General features: G+C 36.4%; 1 protein-coding gene across 1 annotated transcript in view; it reads left to right on the plus strand.

The window, feature by feature from the left end:
- LOC129360416 (follistatin-related protein 5-like) overlaps window positions 1-16,298 on the plus strand; it is a 173,982-nt gene that overhangs the window by 109,988 nt on the left and 47,696 nt on the right. Inside the window, 2 exon segments of the mRNA XM_055030622.1 lie at window positions 4,660-4,826; window positions 14,262-14,382. Coding sequence (XP_054886597.1) covers window positions 4,660-4,826; window positions 14,262-14,382 — 288 coding nt within the window.

Genomic DNA, 16,298 nt, shown 5'->3' on the forward strand with positions numbered 1-16,298 from the left:
AAAGCTCAGTCTGATTTAATCTCAGACGTTGCAGGATAAATTAAAAAAAGTCTTTATAGCATGCATCTAAATATCTGCTTTCAGCGATTCAAACCATCAGATAAAGAAATGACATATCTGTGTGAGCTTAGTGAAAATAAATGTCATAGAGATGAAGAGAAGTGTGTTAGGGCTGAAAGTTGGTGAAGAGGAACTGAGTGAGTGAGTGAGCATCATTTGAGAATGACTTCAATGGAGCATGATGGAGGATGGAGTGAGAGGGTTGGTTAAGCAACCTTGGTGTAATTTGTCTTCATGCTGGCGGCCCTTTGCACCATCCTCTGGTCTTGGGCTGTTTTTCTCTGACAAGCTTGTTGCCTCTAGAACAATTGGTGATTTACCTCTCACCGTGTCACTGACCAGCATCCCGTCCTGGGAGAAGTGCAGAGTAATTCAAAAGTCCCATTAATCACTAATTACAGGTTGGATGCTGGAGGTTGAGCCCTGCCAGAGGGCTCAGTCGCTCTGGCTTCAAATCAGCCCGAAATAAGAAGGCAATGCCACTTCTTCCACTGATAAATCTCTCACGAAGGTGGAGTTGGGCCAAGCCAGCTCCAGCAGCTCAGACTCCCATCTCCCTGAAGAGTTTCTAATTCAGGTCGGATACTATTCCTCTTTTTTTTTCTCTCTCTCTCTACTACTTCCTCCACCGAGCTGCTAAAGCTGTGATGGAGCCTGCCTGGTTGACAGTCTTCCTACTTTCTTCTTTAAATTCTCACTATAACTTCACACACTTCTATCCCCTCAGGGATCAGCAGCAAATCGAGTTTGTTGCTCGCAGTGTATTCCAGAAGCATTAAGATACAAGGAGACTGTAATTGAATGGTTAGGGAGGACATTATTGAAGGAGATTTTTGTCAGCATATCCACCCACTACAACCTTAACACATCAAAGAGCTCAAATGGCAACATTGGGTGTGGATGTGCTCAGTTGTCAGTGTTGGGAGAAGGAGAATTATTAATGTGTGACTGATATAAGAACCATTTTTTTCTAAATCTTAACTGGCTTTAACCCTCTCAGGCTCAAATTACTTGCAAAGATTACCCAGTGCTACATTACCTAAGTAGCACTGAGCTGTTGCAAATCTACAACATCTGCCTGGAGAGGGTTAATCTTTTATCTTTATTTTTTGCTATTGTTACTAAGATTAAATGTTTCAACCCAAGGCTGTTTGTATGCTTTTAATCTTTTTTTTATCCGTGTGAAATTGCTTCCTTGTATTGGACACTCTCAAACTATCATTGTGAAATGTAACAGTAACACTATCAGTAGATGTCAGTAATTAAATAAGGAGGAAACAATCTTTAACTGAGAAATATTTTTTTCCGTTTCACTTTTTTGGTCATTTTTACAATTCTTCAGTTTTCAGAATTTCTATGTGTTTCAAACAATGCCACAAACACAAGAAATAGATTTTAACTTCCAAAAGAATAAGTTAAAATCTTATTCTAACTTATAAAACAGTGCAACAGAAATACATTTTTACTCCATTAATTGTTTGAAAAAATGCAAGCTGTCTACCGAGGAGGAGAAATTATGATACTTGTAAACATAAATTGGCTAAAGTAGTGGAATAGGCTATATTCAAATTAGTAAATTAATCTTTAGTAAATCTTTGACAAGCGATAAGTGTTTTGAAACTAAATGAAAAACATTAGCACATCCCAGTGAATCTCTGAACACTGAGGTGCTGATATTTTGACGTGCTAATGAAAGCCAATTGTACACACAGCCTGATGGAGTGAGGTCATAATGTTACCTGTTATTATAATGATATCTATAAGAATGGTCTCAAAACATTGATGTGAATCAAGCCAGTTTATTGAAAGTGAGCTAAAGAAGCTAACACCTGCAGTTCCTGCTATGTAGAGTCTGGGATTTCCCAGCGGGTGAAACGAATAGGAATAATTTGATGTAACAAATTATTGACACATTAGCAATTACAGATACAAATTGTATTAACTTAATATATTCCTACAATTTTCCAAGGATCGACTGTGAAAGGACTGTAAAACCTTTGATCCTCTTTGGAGTTGTGCTGAAAGTAGTCCCAGTTTTTCATGATGCTAAGCAGAAATTGTCAAACACTCAAAAAACAATTTTTATTAAATAAAGAAAAATTGGCTGCATCTTTACTTAAGAAGTGTTACTCTCTGTCCTGGAGTCTCCTCTGCCCCTTCAAATCACTGAAAGGTTTAGCACCACAATACATCAAAGATCTGCTGTTGTTGTATCAACCTTCCAGACTCTCAGGTCTTCTGGTTCTGGTCTGCTTTACATCCCCAGAACCAGAACCAAGAGAGGAGAAGCAGCTTTCAGCATCTATGCACCAAAAATTTGGAACAAACTTCCAGAAAACTGTAAAACAGTGGAAACCCTGACTTCCTTTAAATCTCAACTAAAAACACACCTGTTTAGAATTGTATTTGAAATGTAATATGTAACAATGTATTGTCTATTATATGTTGCATGACTTTGTGTTCTTGTGTTTATGATGTAAAGCACTTTGAAATGCCTTGCTGCTGAAATGTGCTATACAAATAACATTTGATTTGATTTGATTTTTGATTCAGTGACTTTCAGCATTAAGAATTTTTGGGATAAAAACATAAATGCTTTTATCCACATACACATTTCAATGAGTAAATGTAAAATTTTTCTGACTTTTTTAAAACTTGTGCCATCACTTTAATTGCCAAAATCCCCAAATTCAGAAGAATTTAGAAAAATATGCTAACCACCATTCAACTTCTGTTATTTTTATGTTAAGGTCACATAATTATCAGGGAAAGTGAGATTTCAAGTGTTCCTGCAGAGAAGGTATTGTTCTGAAGTATTTTTTTTTTTCATAATTCTGAATTATACTGTATGTGCTGTGGACTGTGTAGTAACACCTGTAATATTTGATGCAGTCTGATGTAAGCACTTGCCAATGCACCAGCCTCTCGGTGCTCATCACGACAGGTCTTTGTCAGCTGTTACAGAGGGGTTGGCTGAGAGTTGTGGTCATTTTGGAGCTGGACAGGAACTGTGCTACATGTGTTTGGACTGCAGAATGATAGAACTAGGATATTTTTAGTTTGTTCCACAGGAACGATATGACTATTTTTAATTCATTTAATATGTCAAATTAAATTTGAAGGCAAGAATTTTAATTAGGTTTTCATACAAGCTCACAAATTATGAGTCAGTTGGAAACAGCATAATGATTGCAGTTTCTTCTTGAAACAACTCATCTGATGTCTTCTGTCTGACTGGCAAACATCTAACAAGTTTTCCCAGTTCTCAGTTTGGATACAACAAAATCACAGATACAGCAGACCAAAGGCAAGTTTAAAGACATTTGAGAAGCCATTGGTCTCCAAGCGACAGCAGTCTCACTTTAATTAAAGGTGCTTGCATCGTTATTCTCCAGGCTGTGGCAAGTGAGCACTGTCTGTTGGACCTTCTCTTTCATTAGATTTTGTATTTCATGCCCTGAGGAGCAGAACAAATTGAGTCTCTGTTTCCTTTTGCTCCATTGTTCATTACCCAAGAGAAAGATTAAAAATCATCATCTCACGGACCACGTTACATAATACCAAAGAATGAACGAGTGTACACTGCCCTTACAGTCTCTTGCAAAGCACCAGGTAGCATAGCTGTCCTGCCTTCTGACCACCAGATCTTTTATAATTAAATCATGAATGCAGAGAAGAGGACTGTAGTAATTCTGGTTGGTTGAACAGTTGAACAGATTTAGAGATTCTTCTCTTAGTCCCTTTTCTTAAATAAGAAACAACAAAAAGTCTGACTTGTGTTAATCTTCCAGGACAGCAAGCATGTTTAAAAATAAACCAGGTTCAGGTTGCAAAAGCAGGACGAGTAAGATGAGATGTTTGCAGTCAGCAGATAAGAAGAGCAGCTGCTTCCTGAATGAGTTGGGTTTGTTTTCATAGCCAAGGTATCAAAAAATTGGAGCTGTAAACTTATTGACTTTCAGAAAATATTTGACATAAAAAAAAAACACAATAAAAAATGAGCATTTTGTTTTATCTGACCAGTCTCTGTTCTGGAAAATGAATGATCTCATACTTGTATTAAGAGGTGGGTAATAACTAATTACATTTACTTCATTATCTTCTTGGAAAAACAAATTTTTAGAAGTTGTTTTACTTCCCCTGTTTTACTTGAGTGATATTATTCTGAAGTATTGGAAGTGAAGTACATTTTCTTGTTACACTGTCCCCTCTCTAAAGAACAAACCTACAGGCTATCTTAAAGCAAGACTCTGATTTTACTCCAGCTTCATTAGAGCTGGTGATATGGCTAAAAAACATATTATGATGTCAGCATTTCATATCAGTTGGTATCAAAAATATGATTCTTTTTTACATTAACCATCCAAAATACTACCAAACTGGTGATGCAACCTTTTGCTTTTCCTCTTGGGCTGATGGTCCTCATAATTCAGTTGTTTTGAAACAGGCTGCGTTTCAAAAATAAAATAATTTGCTGTCCAACTGAAGCGTCCTCACACCAGCACTTTGAAGACAACCACCAACCATATGCTATATCACTTTATCTTCTTCCTCTGCTTGAATATCTTTTCTTAGCATTCTTTTTTTTCTCCTAAACAGATATTTACTTGCTGAACCTCCCAGATGAGCAGAAAGTCAGTGTCACAACAGTTACTGTTGGACAGAGCGCCGTGATGACCTGCGCCATCACAGGAGAGCGGAGACCACCTATTTTATGGAAAAGGAACAATCAGTATCTCAACTCCCTGAACCTGGAGGACCTTAATGTAAGAACTTGTTAATATTTTCATTTTTTAAAATTGTTTAAACTTCAATGCAGAGTAAGCCAGAGTATGTTTACTGAGTATTCATAACTTAATTAAAAGGTTATCAGTGGCTCTGGGTAGAAAGTGGAAGGGATATTACACAAAGCAAGCGGTTTAAAGATGAAGAAAACCTTTGAATTTTGATGTAAGGGTTTCTGAGAGGGATCAGCTGACATGAGATTTTACAGCTTAACCTTGATGTACATAAGAATAATCTAGTCTATTTTTTTTTGTTCTTTAATACAGAAATGGCACATTTATTCCTATTTGCAGAAGGAGTAAAACAAATTATACTTCTAGTAAACCTTTAATGTTATTATTCTAGTAAATTCTTTAATGTTGTTTTGATCCCAAAATGTTGTGGAAAAGTACACCTGCTAGAAGTAATCAGAGTTCTTAGGTACTTGTGCACAAAGTATATTCCCTTTTTGTTTTTTTGTTTGTTTTTTTTTTGTTGTTTTTTTCACCATTTACTGTCAGGTTAGTTTACACTCTAAGTCGGTGTGTCTTGCCAAATGAGACCATTTTTTTTCTTGCAAACACAGGTAAGTGCAAGAAAGCCACAGCGGCACAATGTTGAATCACCACCATTATTCCAATATCGGTGTGCAAAATTACAGACATTTGGATTTTAGATCCAGTGCATTCATGCTTTGATTGTCCCGTCTTTGATTCCCACACCTGATATGAATTATAGTCACTGTAAAGCTCAGAGAGAATAAAGTTGGCTTCGATTAAGATAATAAAGTGAAAGAGTACAGAAAATCTTAGTTTTGATCGATATTATCACAATGAAAATGGATCTATCTGTTTTCCTAATATTGCCTTGGTTACAACCTTTTTAGCCAGCTGACCATCAGTGTGCAGAAACAGGTTGAGGAGTGGCAGCACTTTGTTAATCCTTGCCAACATGAAAATCTGTCTTGTCATCTCTTTAAAAGTTTTACACCAAAGGCACAGCTTTTATCACTTTGTTGTATCTTTATAACAGGTTGTGTTGAATCAATCAGATCGACCCATATCTACCAATATGATCATGAGTTACAGAAATCGATCATGGAGCAAAGACTGCCCTCGTTTCAGTCTCCATGTGTCCCTATATTGAAAAGATACACGCTGGAATGTGCTCTGGGAGAAAGCCAAGCTGTCATATGGATGTTTGACATGTACCACATACTTAAACATTCTTATAAACAAGAAAGCTGCTGTCATAGAAACATTATTCCCTGATGGTGCCAATCTATTTTAGAAGGGTAATACCTCCTGTCACTTGGCAAGAAATGGTTTGATAAGGATCTGAGGAAACATGACAATGAATTTAACTTGATGTGGCTTTCTATCCCTCCAGATCTCAGTTAAATCAAGATATGTAGGATGTGACAGAAAAATATATCTAATCCATAGAGGCGCATGTGTCGCTGTACAGAACAGAAATATTATTTCAGCCTCACTCTTACATTACAGCAGAGCCTCAGAGGTCCTTTAATCTAAACAGACTGAAAAAGGTTTGACTTCTCAGAATATAGATGGTTATTGTGTATTTCTGATGATTTCACATATTCATGTGTTGAATTATCAGTCAGTCTTTGTTATATCACTTTTTTACACATTCCAGGTGGACAAAGTACTTTAAATAAGACAAACAGGAAGTGATGAATTAAAAGAATTAAAGAAACTAAACAGTTGAACTCAAAAAGGCTAACAATGGAAAAAAAACACAAATTGTAGATAAATCTGTTGGTGTGCAGGTCTGATGCAGGTTTATCTGCATGGGACAGTAATGACCATCTGGACTGATGGATGGAAGAAATGCAGCTGTGTTGATGAGACACTGGCACAGAAATAAAAAAAACAAAATAGCATAAATTCTAATACACATGAGAAAATACATTCACAAATAGTGAAGAGTAATTGAAAAATAAACAAAAATAAATTAAACAACTTGACATTCAAGTTAAACAGCTGATGGGTTTTATTAATTGACCAATAAAACTCACTGAATAAGTAAATAAAATTTATTCAACCCTTAAATAAAAATAAAACTACAACTGTAATTAACTTTTAAAAACTTCAGTAGTTTTTTTGTTTGTTTGTTTTGTTTTGTTTTTCCTTCATAGCTTCAGAAAGAATTTTCTCCAGGCAACAACCAAAAAAAAAAATGCTTCACGATCCAGTTTTATTGTTCATGCGTCATCAGGATGTCTTTCAAAAGACCGGAGGAGTTTGGATATGTAATATATGGAACATGTTGAACTTTAGTTGCTGATGCCTTTGAAAATCATTTATCTAAAATATGCAGATAGCCATAGCAGGGACTTAAAAATGGTGAGGTGTGATCTCTTTCTTTTTTTTTTTCACTTTTACAATCAACCAATTCTGAAGTAGTTGAAGAGATGCTACCTTCACTTTTGAACAGAACAAAACAAGAGAATAATTAGATTGCACTTTAGATTATTAACGATCCTAAATAATACTGACATTACTGGATAATCTCAAATATATAGTATTTATAATTTGGTTAATTTTATCTCTTTAGAAGCTGCTCTGCTTTAAAGTTGTATATTATTTATACGTTTGCAGCCAGAAACCACAGAGATCTTGAAGTTGTGCTTCTTTAAATAGCTTTTAGCAGCAATCTTAAAAAGAGTAGAAAATATAAGTCTATGTTGTCATTTTCCCAAAAATCAGAAAACATTTTTTATGGTAGATCTAAAAAGCGAGTTTTCAGTTGTGTGTGTGAGATAAATGCTGCACATATTTAGCAAAAAGCAAGAAAATTCTGGGGTTTCTTTCACCAGGGTAAAAGGACTCCACGGCAGTCAGACCCCTGGTCTGATGTGTATTGGCAGTAACTAGCAATTTTAGGATATTTTGTTTTACTATTGGTTTGCCTTTGTGTTGTGCGGCTGACTATAATCCAGTATGTCAGATTGTGTTCTTGGTGACTGTTTAGAAATGGAGGGAGTGACAGAGACAAAGAGAGAAGATGAAAGGGGATACCTAAGGGCTTCAGCCCTAGAGGAAGGAGCTTCTTTCATAACTGTGTGTGTGTGGGGTTGTGTGTGTGCGTTAATCTCTAGGCACAGCCCCAGACTGACATTTGTCTTACGTTCTTCTACATCAAAAGAAGCAAAAAAACACGTGGTGAAGTTCAGATTGAGTCCCCATTTTTTTTTTTTTTCAGAAATCACTAAGATGAGTGTGATATTACGGTGCATAATGAAATCAACAATGACACAGTAGATAAAGTAAATCCAGCCAAGCCACTAATGTTATGTTAAATGTTGATGACCCTTAAATTGAGTAAGAGGCACTCAGCTGTTGCCAGTCATCTTTGGCACCATGAGCTGCTGGTTCTGTTTGTCAGTGATGTGTCGCCCATAACAACCAGTGCTCAAACTGCTGATATGAGTCTCACAGATTCTCTGCTGAATGGTTCATTCTGTCATTTTTTGTGATATGTTTCTGCCTTTAAACAATATGAGGGTAAAAATAGTTGTAAACTGAAAACACTGTAAGTGTCTTTAGGATGGTTTGCACAGTGAGATGAAGCTTCGCAGGGTCAAAAGAAGCTTTGAAGTGTTTTTTTTTTATTATTATTATTCCTGGAAAACAACTTTTTCTCTTCTTGTTTTTGTAGGTTCAATACTACTAGCTTTTGTTTCATCTTTGTGATATTGCCTGAAGACACGCAGTAGAGTTCGGTGTCCTGACAATGGGTGGTCTCTGTCTGCTCTTTGCACATGCTTGTCTGTTCCCTGAGTGATTTATATCAGAGCTTGCTCTGTGTATTTTTAATTCAAATGTCAACTGAAAGATGAAAGAGTCTGCTGTCAAGAGATGTTCATTATTCTAGGAAAGGGTTTATCTGGGGTTTTTCAGTAATGACAACAATGACAGCAAAATTCAAACACCTCAGTTTTTCATTTCTTGTGTTTTGGACACAATTTTTTTCCTGCTTCCTGCATGGGTTAATGGATGGAAGAAATGCATTATAACATTACAATGTACCTAATATATAGCACCTAACAATGCAACGTCAAATGAACATGCTTTTAGTTGTTATGAGAAATGGGACTAAGCTGTGGTGCATCCTTCTATCAGTGGCCCTCTCAATCTTGCTACACCTCTAATGGGTGACTCATTTGCATAATTAGGATGCTTAAACATATGGGAGCAGATTTACTGCCCACAGGATTGTGGTAGAATGATGATATACCATTTATACATACCAAGTCTACTGGAGGCAATGAGAATTAGCACAGACTTGCAAATGTACACAAACTGCTAACAGGTTGGAAGTTACTAGTGATACTAAAGTCATTTAAGGGAGGCAGAACAAGGCTATTTTTCTGTGTATAGGTAGGTCTGAAGCCTTCTTTAAAGTAATGTGCATTTTCTGGCCTATTTCAGTTCGTGTACATTTGCAAGTTTTATGCTAATCTTCCTCCAGTAGACTGGAGTTTTGTTCTGACAGATTATTGTAAAAGCTCCTGAGTTTCTTTCGTGATAGAAAACATCCCAAAGACATAAAAATCGTGCAGCACTCCACTGCTATCTCTTTTATGTTAGAGATAGAAGTCTCGTAGTTAAAGGCACATGTCAGTCCACCTGAACACCCGAACACACATCACACTGTCACATTGACACATCAGTTTGACGATCCCACACATTCAACTAAAAAAATGCAAATGCCTTCAAGGTGTTTTAGAAAATCTTGGAAAGAGATGCAGCCAGAAGCCTTTACAGACCCACTGAAGATCCCTGAACTATACTGTAAAATGTATATTTATAACAGGAAAATTTGATTTAGTAATCTAGATGAAAAGATGAAAAGTACATATGTTTAAGTGGTTGGGGTAAACTTAAAATTTCTTTTAAGATTAAACATAACTTAAAAGAAATTTGGCTTTGTAATTTGACACCTTAAAATCAGGCCTCTGTCTCTTTAAGAAGCTCATACTCTTTCAAACACTCCTTCAGGATGGCATCATAACAATACGACACCATTATGCAGTTTGCAACCATTCAAGGATCAGAGTCCCCACACCACCTTTCAAAGCAACAGTGTAAAGAATAAATGTAATTAATAATTCACTAGGAGACTATCACGGAAAGCTTTGCATTTCTTCAATTTATTCATTTAATGAATGGTTTGTTTTGTGTTTCTAGAGCTCTCAGCATGTTGGTTTTCTGTTTGTGGAGTTTCATAAAGTAATTGAGTTAATCTGTATCCTCAGACTGAAAGTACTTCATGTGCTTTTACAACATATGCAGTTGTTTTGATGTTGGCACTTTAAGCCTGACTTTGCAACGTTTGCTGCTGTGTGGATTACCTCTAAATACTAAGAGCATGTGATTCAGCATGATGCACAGCATCAGCTGAACATGTTCAGATCCGTGTGCAAACCAAACCATATCCAGCTGAACCCCTGATGGACTATGCAGTTGCTTAATCCAGATTTATTTTTGGCTCTCAAGCTTCTAGTAGATCACTGCTGTTCTTTTCATAGACAAGAATAAATTTCACAGGCACCTGGCACCCACAAACACATTCTAAAATGCCTTGCAGACAAATTTAGTATAATTGCTTGCTGGAAATATTTGTGAACATCCACTGCCAACATTGATTAGTCATATTCCTGTGAGTAAATGAGATGTTTACTGTGTAATCCCACAGGCATTCCCAGTTTAGAACATGGTTATTTTCAAAGTTTTTGACTACGTTCTGATCTAGTAAATTTCACACTAATCCCACGACGGAGCTGATGTCCCGGAGTCCAATAGAGTCTCTAAATTTTGACAAAGCAGCTTACTATAATTCCATGAAGCTGACCGTTGCTGACTATTGCATCATCATCCAGCACTGCCAGTAATTCAGTCTTCACTCAGGGGCCAAGTAAAAAAAAAAAAAAAAAAACATTTGTAAACTTTAAACGTGTAAACATTAATATTACATCTACAGTTCAAGTTGTGCTTGTTATTAATTCAATGTTAAGAGAGGAGTGTGTCTTCTGGCAACAAATTGCCAGGAAGTAAAAATCACATTTTTGCTTTTGTGTTGAATCCCACTTTTTAAAATATATGTACACCTATGACAAAGAACATTTGATCTCTTTTGCAAAATTCACCAACTATAATTCTTAAGAACTATTTCAAAAGAGCAGAAGAAATCTTATGTTTTTTGAACAATAACAATATTTGTTGTTACCTTGTTGATATGAGTTGAGCGCATGTTCTAATAATGACCTGCCATGAAGTAAACATTTGATTTTTACTTCTGTGATGAATGTCTGTTTTATAATATATATACCACCTATGACAAAGAAAACGTTTTTACTTTTCCGCAAAATTCACCAACTGCACAAGTCTTGTTAATTAGTTTTAGACCATTGTAAAATATTTACAATATTATGGTTTCTTAAATGTTGTGGGAAAAAAGTCATTCTCTAATTTTTTTTAACCTTTCATGTTTTTTCAACAGATCCCATCTCAGGTAAGGCTTTCTGCTTTTTGTGCTGTTTATGCTTGGTATTATTGCATTATATTAACAAAAAGCCCACAAAGCTGAAATAGTGCCTGTGACATGCAAATCATATTTAACTCATAACATTTTTAAAGTGAAATTCTCTCTGTATTAAAATTAAAAAAAATTGTGCCCAGTAATTTCATAGTGATTTTACATGATATGCACACAAATCTTGCAAAAAAGAAGAGTATGCAGAATTTTGCAAGGTGGTAAGTAATATAATTAAATCCACTGTAGCTTTACTCTCTCAGACCAGGCTAAAACATTAATGTAACTTATTCTTAGAAAAATGTCCTTTTTGTCAAAGTTTATTTTTCTTGGCAGATGATCTAATTTTCATAGAACCGACTTCAATACTTTATAGGGTATCACTTTTGTTTGCCTTCTTAAAAAAGATTGTGAACTGACAGGAAATTTCTTTTAAAATCTCTCGTCAGTGGTGGAGGTCAGCTATCCCATGAGTTGCCCCTTCAATGCCTCTTCAGAGGTGACCCAGCTCTGGCAGCTTTATTAATTATGGTTTCTTGAGGGTTGTGGCCTATTTGTAAATGCTCCTCTACCCGCCCTTGTCTGCCTCGCTCCTGAGCTGTCCTACCCTGGCCTGTTCAGTCTGCAGGAAGCTGGGTGCTGCTGATAGCTAAGGTGAGGGTGATGAGGTGAGGAGGAGGAATCATGTCGACAGAGTCTCCGTTATGACTCGTTCCACCCCTCTGAGTTTCATTTCTCCCCCGCCTTCATTTTTCATTTAAGAAGGTGACACAATATGCTCTCAGCCCAAGAAGCCCAAAAGGTACCATCGATTTCCTCATATTGTGAAGCTCTGATGCTTCAGTCATCCAGGGTTCAGAAGTCCGATTGGAGCTCAGAAGAATAAAATGATATACACACTGAACACTTGTAAACGGGATGCCTGATGTTCCCAACTTATCTGTCATCTATTTCCTGAAAAATATAGTTTAAAGGTTGTAGGATGTAAGCAAATGTAAAAAGAGAACTGCAGTTAGAAGTGAGATAATACTTTTGCAAATTAAAACGGTGTTAGGCATATGGGATGAGAAATACTGAGCCAGATTCGATCTCGTTAGATCATGTCACTTTAAAATGGAAATGCCTTGGTATCTTAGCTCCATTACGGTGGTGAATTTGAACGCTGCATAACTCTCATTCTTTCAAAAACATTATCTTCAAGAGCAACTTGGCCTGTGTCTACTCAGCAGGTTGAGATAGACAGTCAGATTTTTTTTAGTTTTATGTTTTGGGTGAAATATGCATTCAGACTTCTGAGTGAACGGTTACCGAACACAAGTGCAGATCATTGCGGCCCCAAAACCTGAATATTTGGGGTCAAGTTTGGGATCACTCATTCTTATTCTGCAGAAGAAGAATGCAGACTTCACAAAGAATAAGATTTAGGTCAGATGTGCCTGCTGCGCGAATGTAATCTTAGTTTTTCTGTTTCTTTCAAGTATATTTATTTAATATGTTTCAAACAAAATAATGAATCACATTCTAGAATGCAGACTAGTCTTCACAAGAATTAAGAGTCAACTATACCTATAAATCCCTCCTGTTGAAAATGAAGAATTACATCAATATCTCTTATTTCTTCACTTTATTTTGTCAAAGATAGAGTATAAGCTGAAATGACTTGCAAAGATTAAATTCTGAAATCCAATTAATATATCATTTGAAAGAAACCTTATTGATATGAAATGCAATATTTGCTGTAGCAATTAAATTTCCAACTTACATTTTAATATATAGCATGTAACAAAATGGGGGTGTGGATTAAAGAAAACTGTTCAAGTTTGAAAGAGGAAAAATAACAAATCCATTAAATAAATGAAGCATCCTGCTGCAAGCAGACATAGGTAAAATCACTACATGCATTGAAAGCAAGAAATACAATCATAGTGGAGAGAAAAAAGTCAGAATCAATGTCATTTCAAACCTTTCCATCTAAAAGCAGACTAAGACTAAACTTTAGCATTGATTGTTGTATTTTGACAAAAATCTTATGCCACTGCTATCAGAAGAAGATAAATAATTCTGGTATTAATTTGAAAACGCAGACACATAAAACAAAACTTCCTTAATCAGTGTGATGTTCGGTTTTTATTGCCGTGTGGTCTTTACAAGGTGGCATCTGTTCCTCCTCTGCCTGGCGGATTCCGCCGTCATCAGGCTCATTAGCTTTGTGGGCTTCTGTCTCCACCGCAGCCTGAACAGTTCATCATTCTGTTTGCTCTTCTTTGTTCAGAAATATATTTTGCTCATGGGTTTAATAATCACAACATGGCATGAATTCATCAAGTTTTAGTTATATCTGCATGATTAATATATAAGTTCTATTTTAACAAAGCAGCCTGGGAATAGCCGCATGCATTCATTAAATGAGAATGTGATAGCAGAATTACTTTCTTTGCTTTCTAACGGGACATTAATGTTTAAAAAGTGGAATTATTTAGATACTGTCTGCTCCACTGCATTAGCCAGTTGTTGTACTGAAGGAAGTAAAGAGTGATTTTTTGCAGTAATTAATTCTAGTTGCACTCTGAGTCAGATCAGTCATCTGCTGTGGAAAAATGTCTTATATGAGTAAATTATTACTTCTAAATATGACTTTGATAGATAATAGGTTTAGCTTTTGTCATAGATTGATGTAGGTTTGATCCACAATGTGCCTTTGCCAACAGCTGTGATAAGTTTCATTTCCTTTTATTTCCAGATCTCCATCTGTGTGCTGCTGTTTGTTGCATTTTTATTGAAACAGTTTGTTTTCCCGGACTCAGCCACAGCTGCTGTTTCCAGGCTCTGAGGGGTTTGTCCAGGCGATTAAAGCTCTGTCTGTCCTCTTTCTCTGGTAGGATTTTGGGGATGATGGCTCACTGTACATCACCAAGGTGACCACCACCCACATGGGTAACTACACCTGTCATGCTGATGGATATGACAAACTGTTTCAGACCCACATTCTCCAAGTGAATGGTAAGAAGGTTATTTCTACACTTCTCTCTTTAAGTAATTCATCATCATACTGTGCCTGCAGTAGCTTTCAAACAACTTGAACCTTACTACATTTTAACTACAAACTTTATTTAGTTTTATTGTGATTTTATCCAATAAGCCAACCTAAAACATATCCCTGTGAACTAGAAAGAATTTGGTTCATGACTTTTCTTTTGTGCATTTTTTTTCTTCAGCAAAACTGAAATTAAAATACAGTGGAGCAGTTGGCTGCACGCTTCTGGGTCCTGGGTTTGAATCCTGGCCAGGGGCTTTTTATATGGAGTTCACATGTTCGTCTTTCGCATGTCTAAAAACTGTTAGTGACAATTGTAGATTGTTTGAAATTCTTAAAACCTGTGTCTTAAGAAATTTTAAGACAGTTGTTTATCACCACAAACAAACACTGTGATTATGTTTGTTCATGGCGTTGAACAAACACGAAGGTTAAAGAGCCCAGCAGATGGATCAGAGAGGAGGTTTTGGACGAGGGGAATTCAGGTTTAGGATATAAACAATATCTTAAGTTTCGAACATTTTACAGCACACTATATAATCCAAAAATTAAAAATATGAAAAGAGCATTAATCAGAAAAAAAGTGACGAAACTCCAAAGATCCACAGTTTTGGAACTGCATCCTCTGCTCAGTTGGGAGGATTTGTTGATTCGTTAAACATATAACCTTTATGAAGTAGCGAAAATTAAAAAAAAAAAAACTTTGAATAAAGTGATGAAGCCCTGTTTGCAGTTTGTCTCAAGGCATGAAGAGGGCACAGCTAACATATTGAAGACAGATCTTCAACAGGGACTGGAAGCTTGCAAGAGAAGAAAAGGGAGATGGATGCCAGAAACTAGAGTAATCCTGGAAGAAAACATGTTAGATGCAGCAAAAGACTTCAGATTGGGATGGAGGTTCACCTTCACCTTCCAAACATAAACATAGGGTTCTATTGTAGATTGGTTTAGATTAAGGCATTTTAAGGGGTAAGAATAGCCCAGTTAAAGTTCAGACGCAAATCCACTTAAAAGTTTGTGATGCTCTTTATCCAATATGCCTCGACTTGAGTGATTTCACAAAGAAGAAAAATCTTCAATTTCTAACTTTCCTGCTAGAGGCTTACCTCAAAAACATGCATAAGTCATTTCAACAGGAGCTAAATATCAGTGTGGACAGCACATTGCTCTGGTTTATTTGTAAAAAATGTTGGAAAATCATATACTGCTTTCCTTCAAGTTCACAACAACAATAGTTTGTGTTGGTTTATCATGTGATATGTTAATTAGATAAACTGAGGTTTGTCATTTTTACCATGACAAAAAGTAGTTTAAAGCACTTTATGTCCCACATCAGTCCTAACTACTGCAGGCTGTACTCTTTGGTAAAATAAGAGACCTCAGAGGTGATGCAAAGCTAAGTGGCTGGGGAGTATTATCAAAGTTTGCTCACAGTAGCAGTAAAATGTGTCAAACCAGCTGCAAAGCAATGTGGTAGCGAGAAAAAAGGTCACTCACAGTTGGTGATCTACCTTGAATCATCACTCAAATCTGCAGCTCACCTTGATAACGTGAAGCCATGAGCTTCAGCTCATTGTACAGTACATTGCCCGCTCAGCACCAAACAGCAGATGGATGCAGTTCGAAACTATTCCATGCGCTATTTAACTACTGAGGGTGCAGTTCTGTCCCCAGGGAGCTGGTTGAAACAAAAAATAAAGTTAGAAAGACAGCAGATACCGAACTTTAATTACCTGGTGCTGATAAACGCAATTTACTTCCTGAAGCAGCTGGAGTTTTATGCAATTCACATGATGGCAATGGAATAAAAAAGCTTTGACAGGTTTGGCCTCCAAAACCAAAACGTTCCAACCAATTAACTATCAGTATGAAGATTTTAAAC

The sequence above is a fragment of the Poeciliopsis prolifica genome, unplaced genomic scaffold (assembly GCF_027474105.1).
Source record: "Poeciliopsis prolifica strain line A6 unplaced genomic scaffold, Auburn_PproV2 SCAFFOLD006, whole genome shotgun sequence".
Taxonomy (NCBI): domain Eukaryota; kingdom Metazoa; phylum Chordata; class Actinopteri; order Cyprinodontiformes; family Poeciliidae; genus Poeciliopsis; species Poeciliopsis prolifica.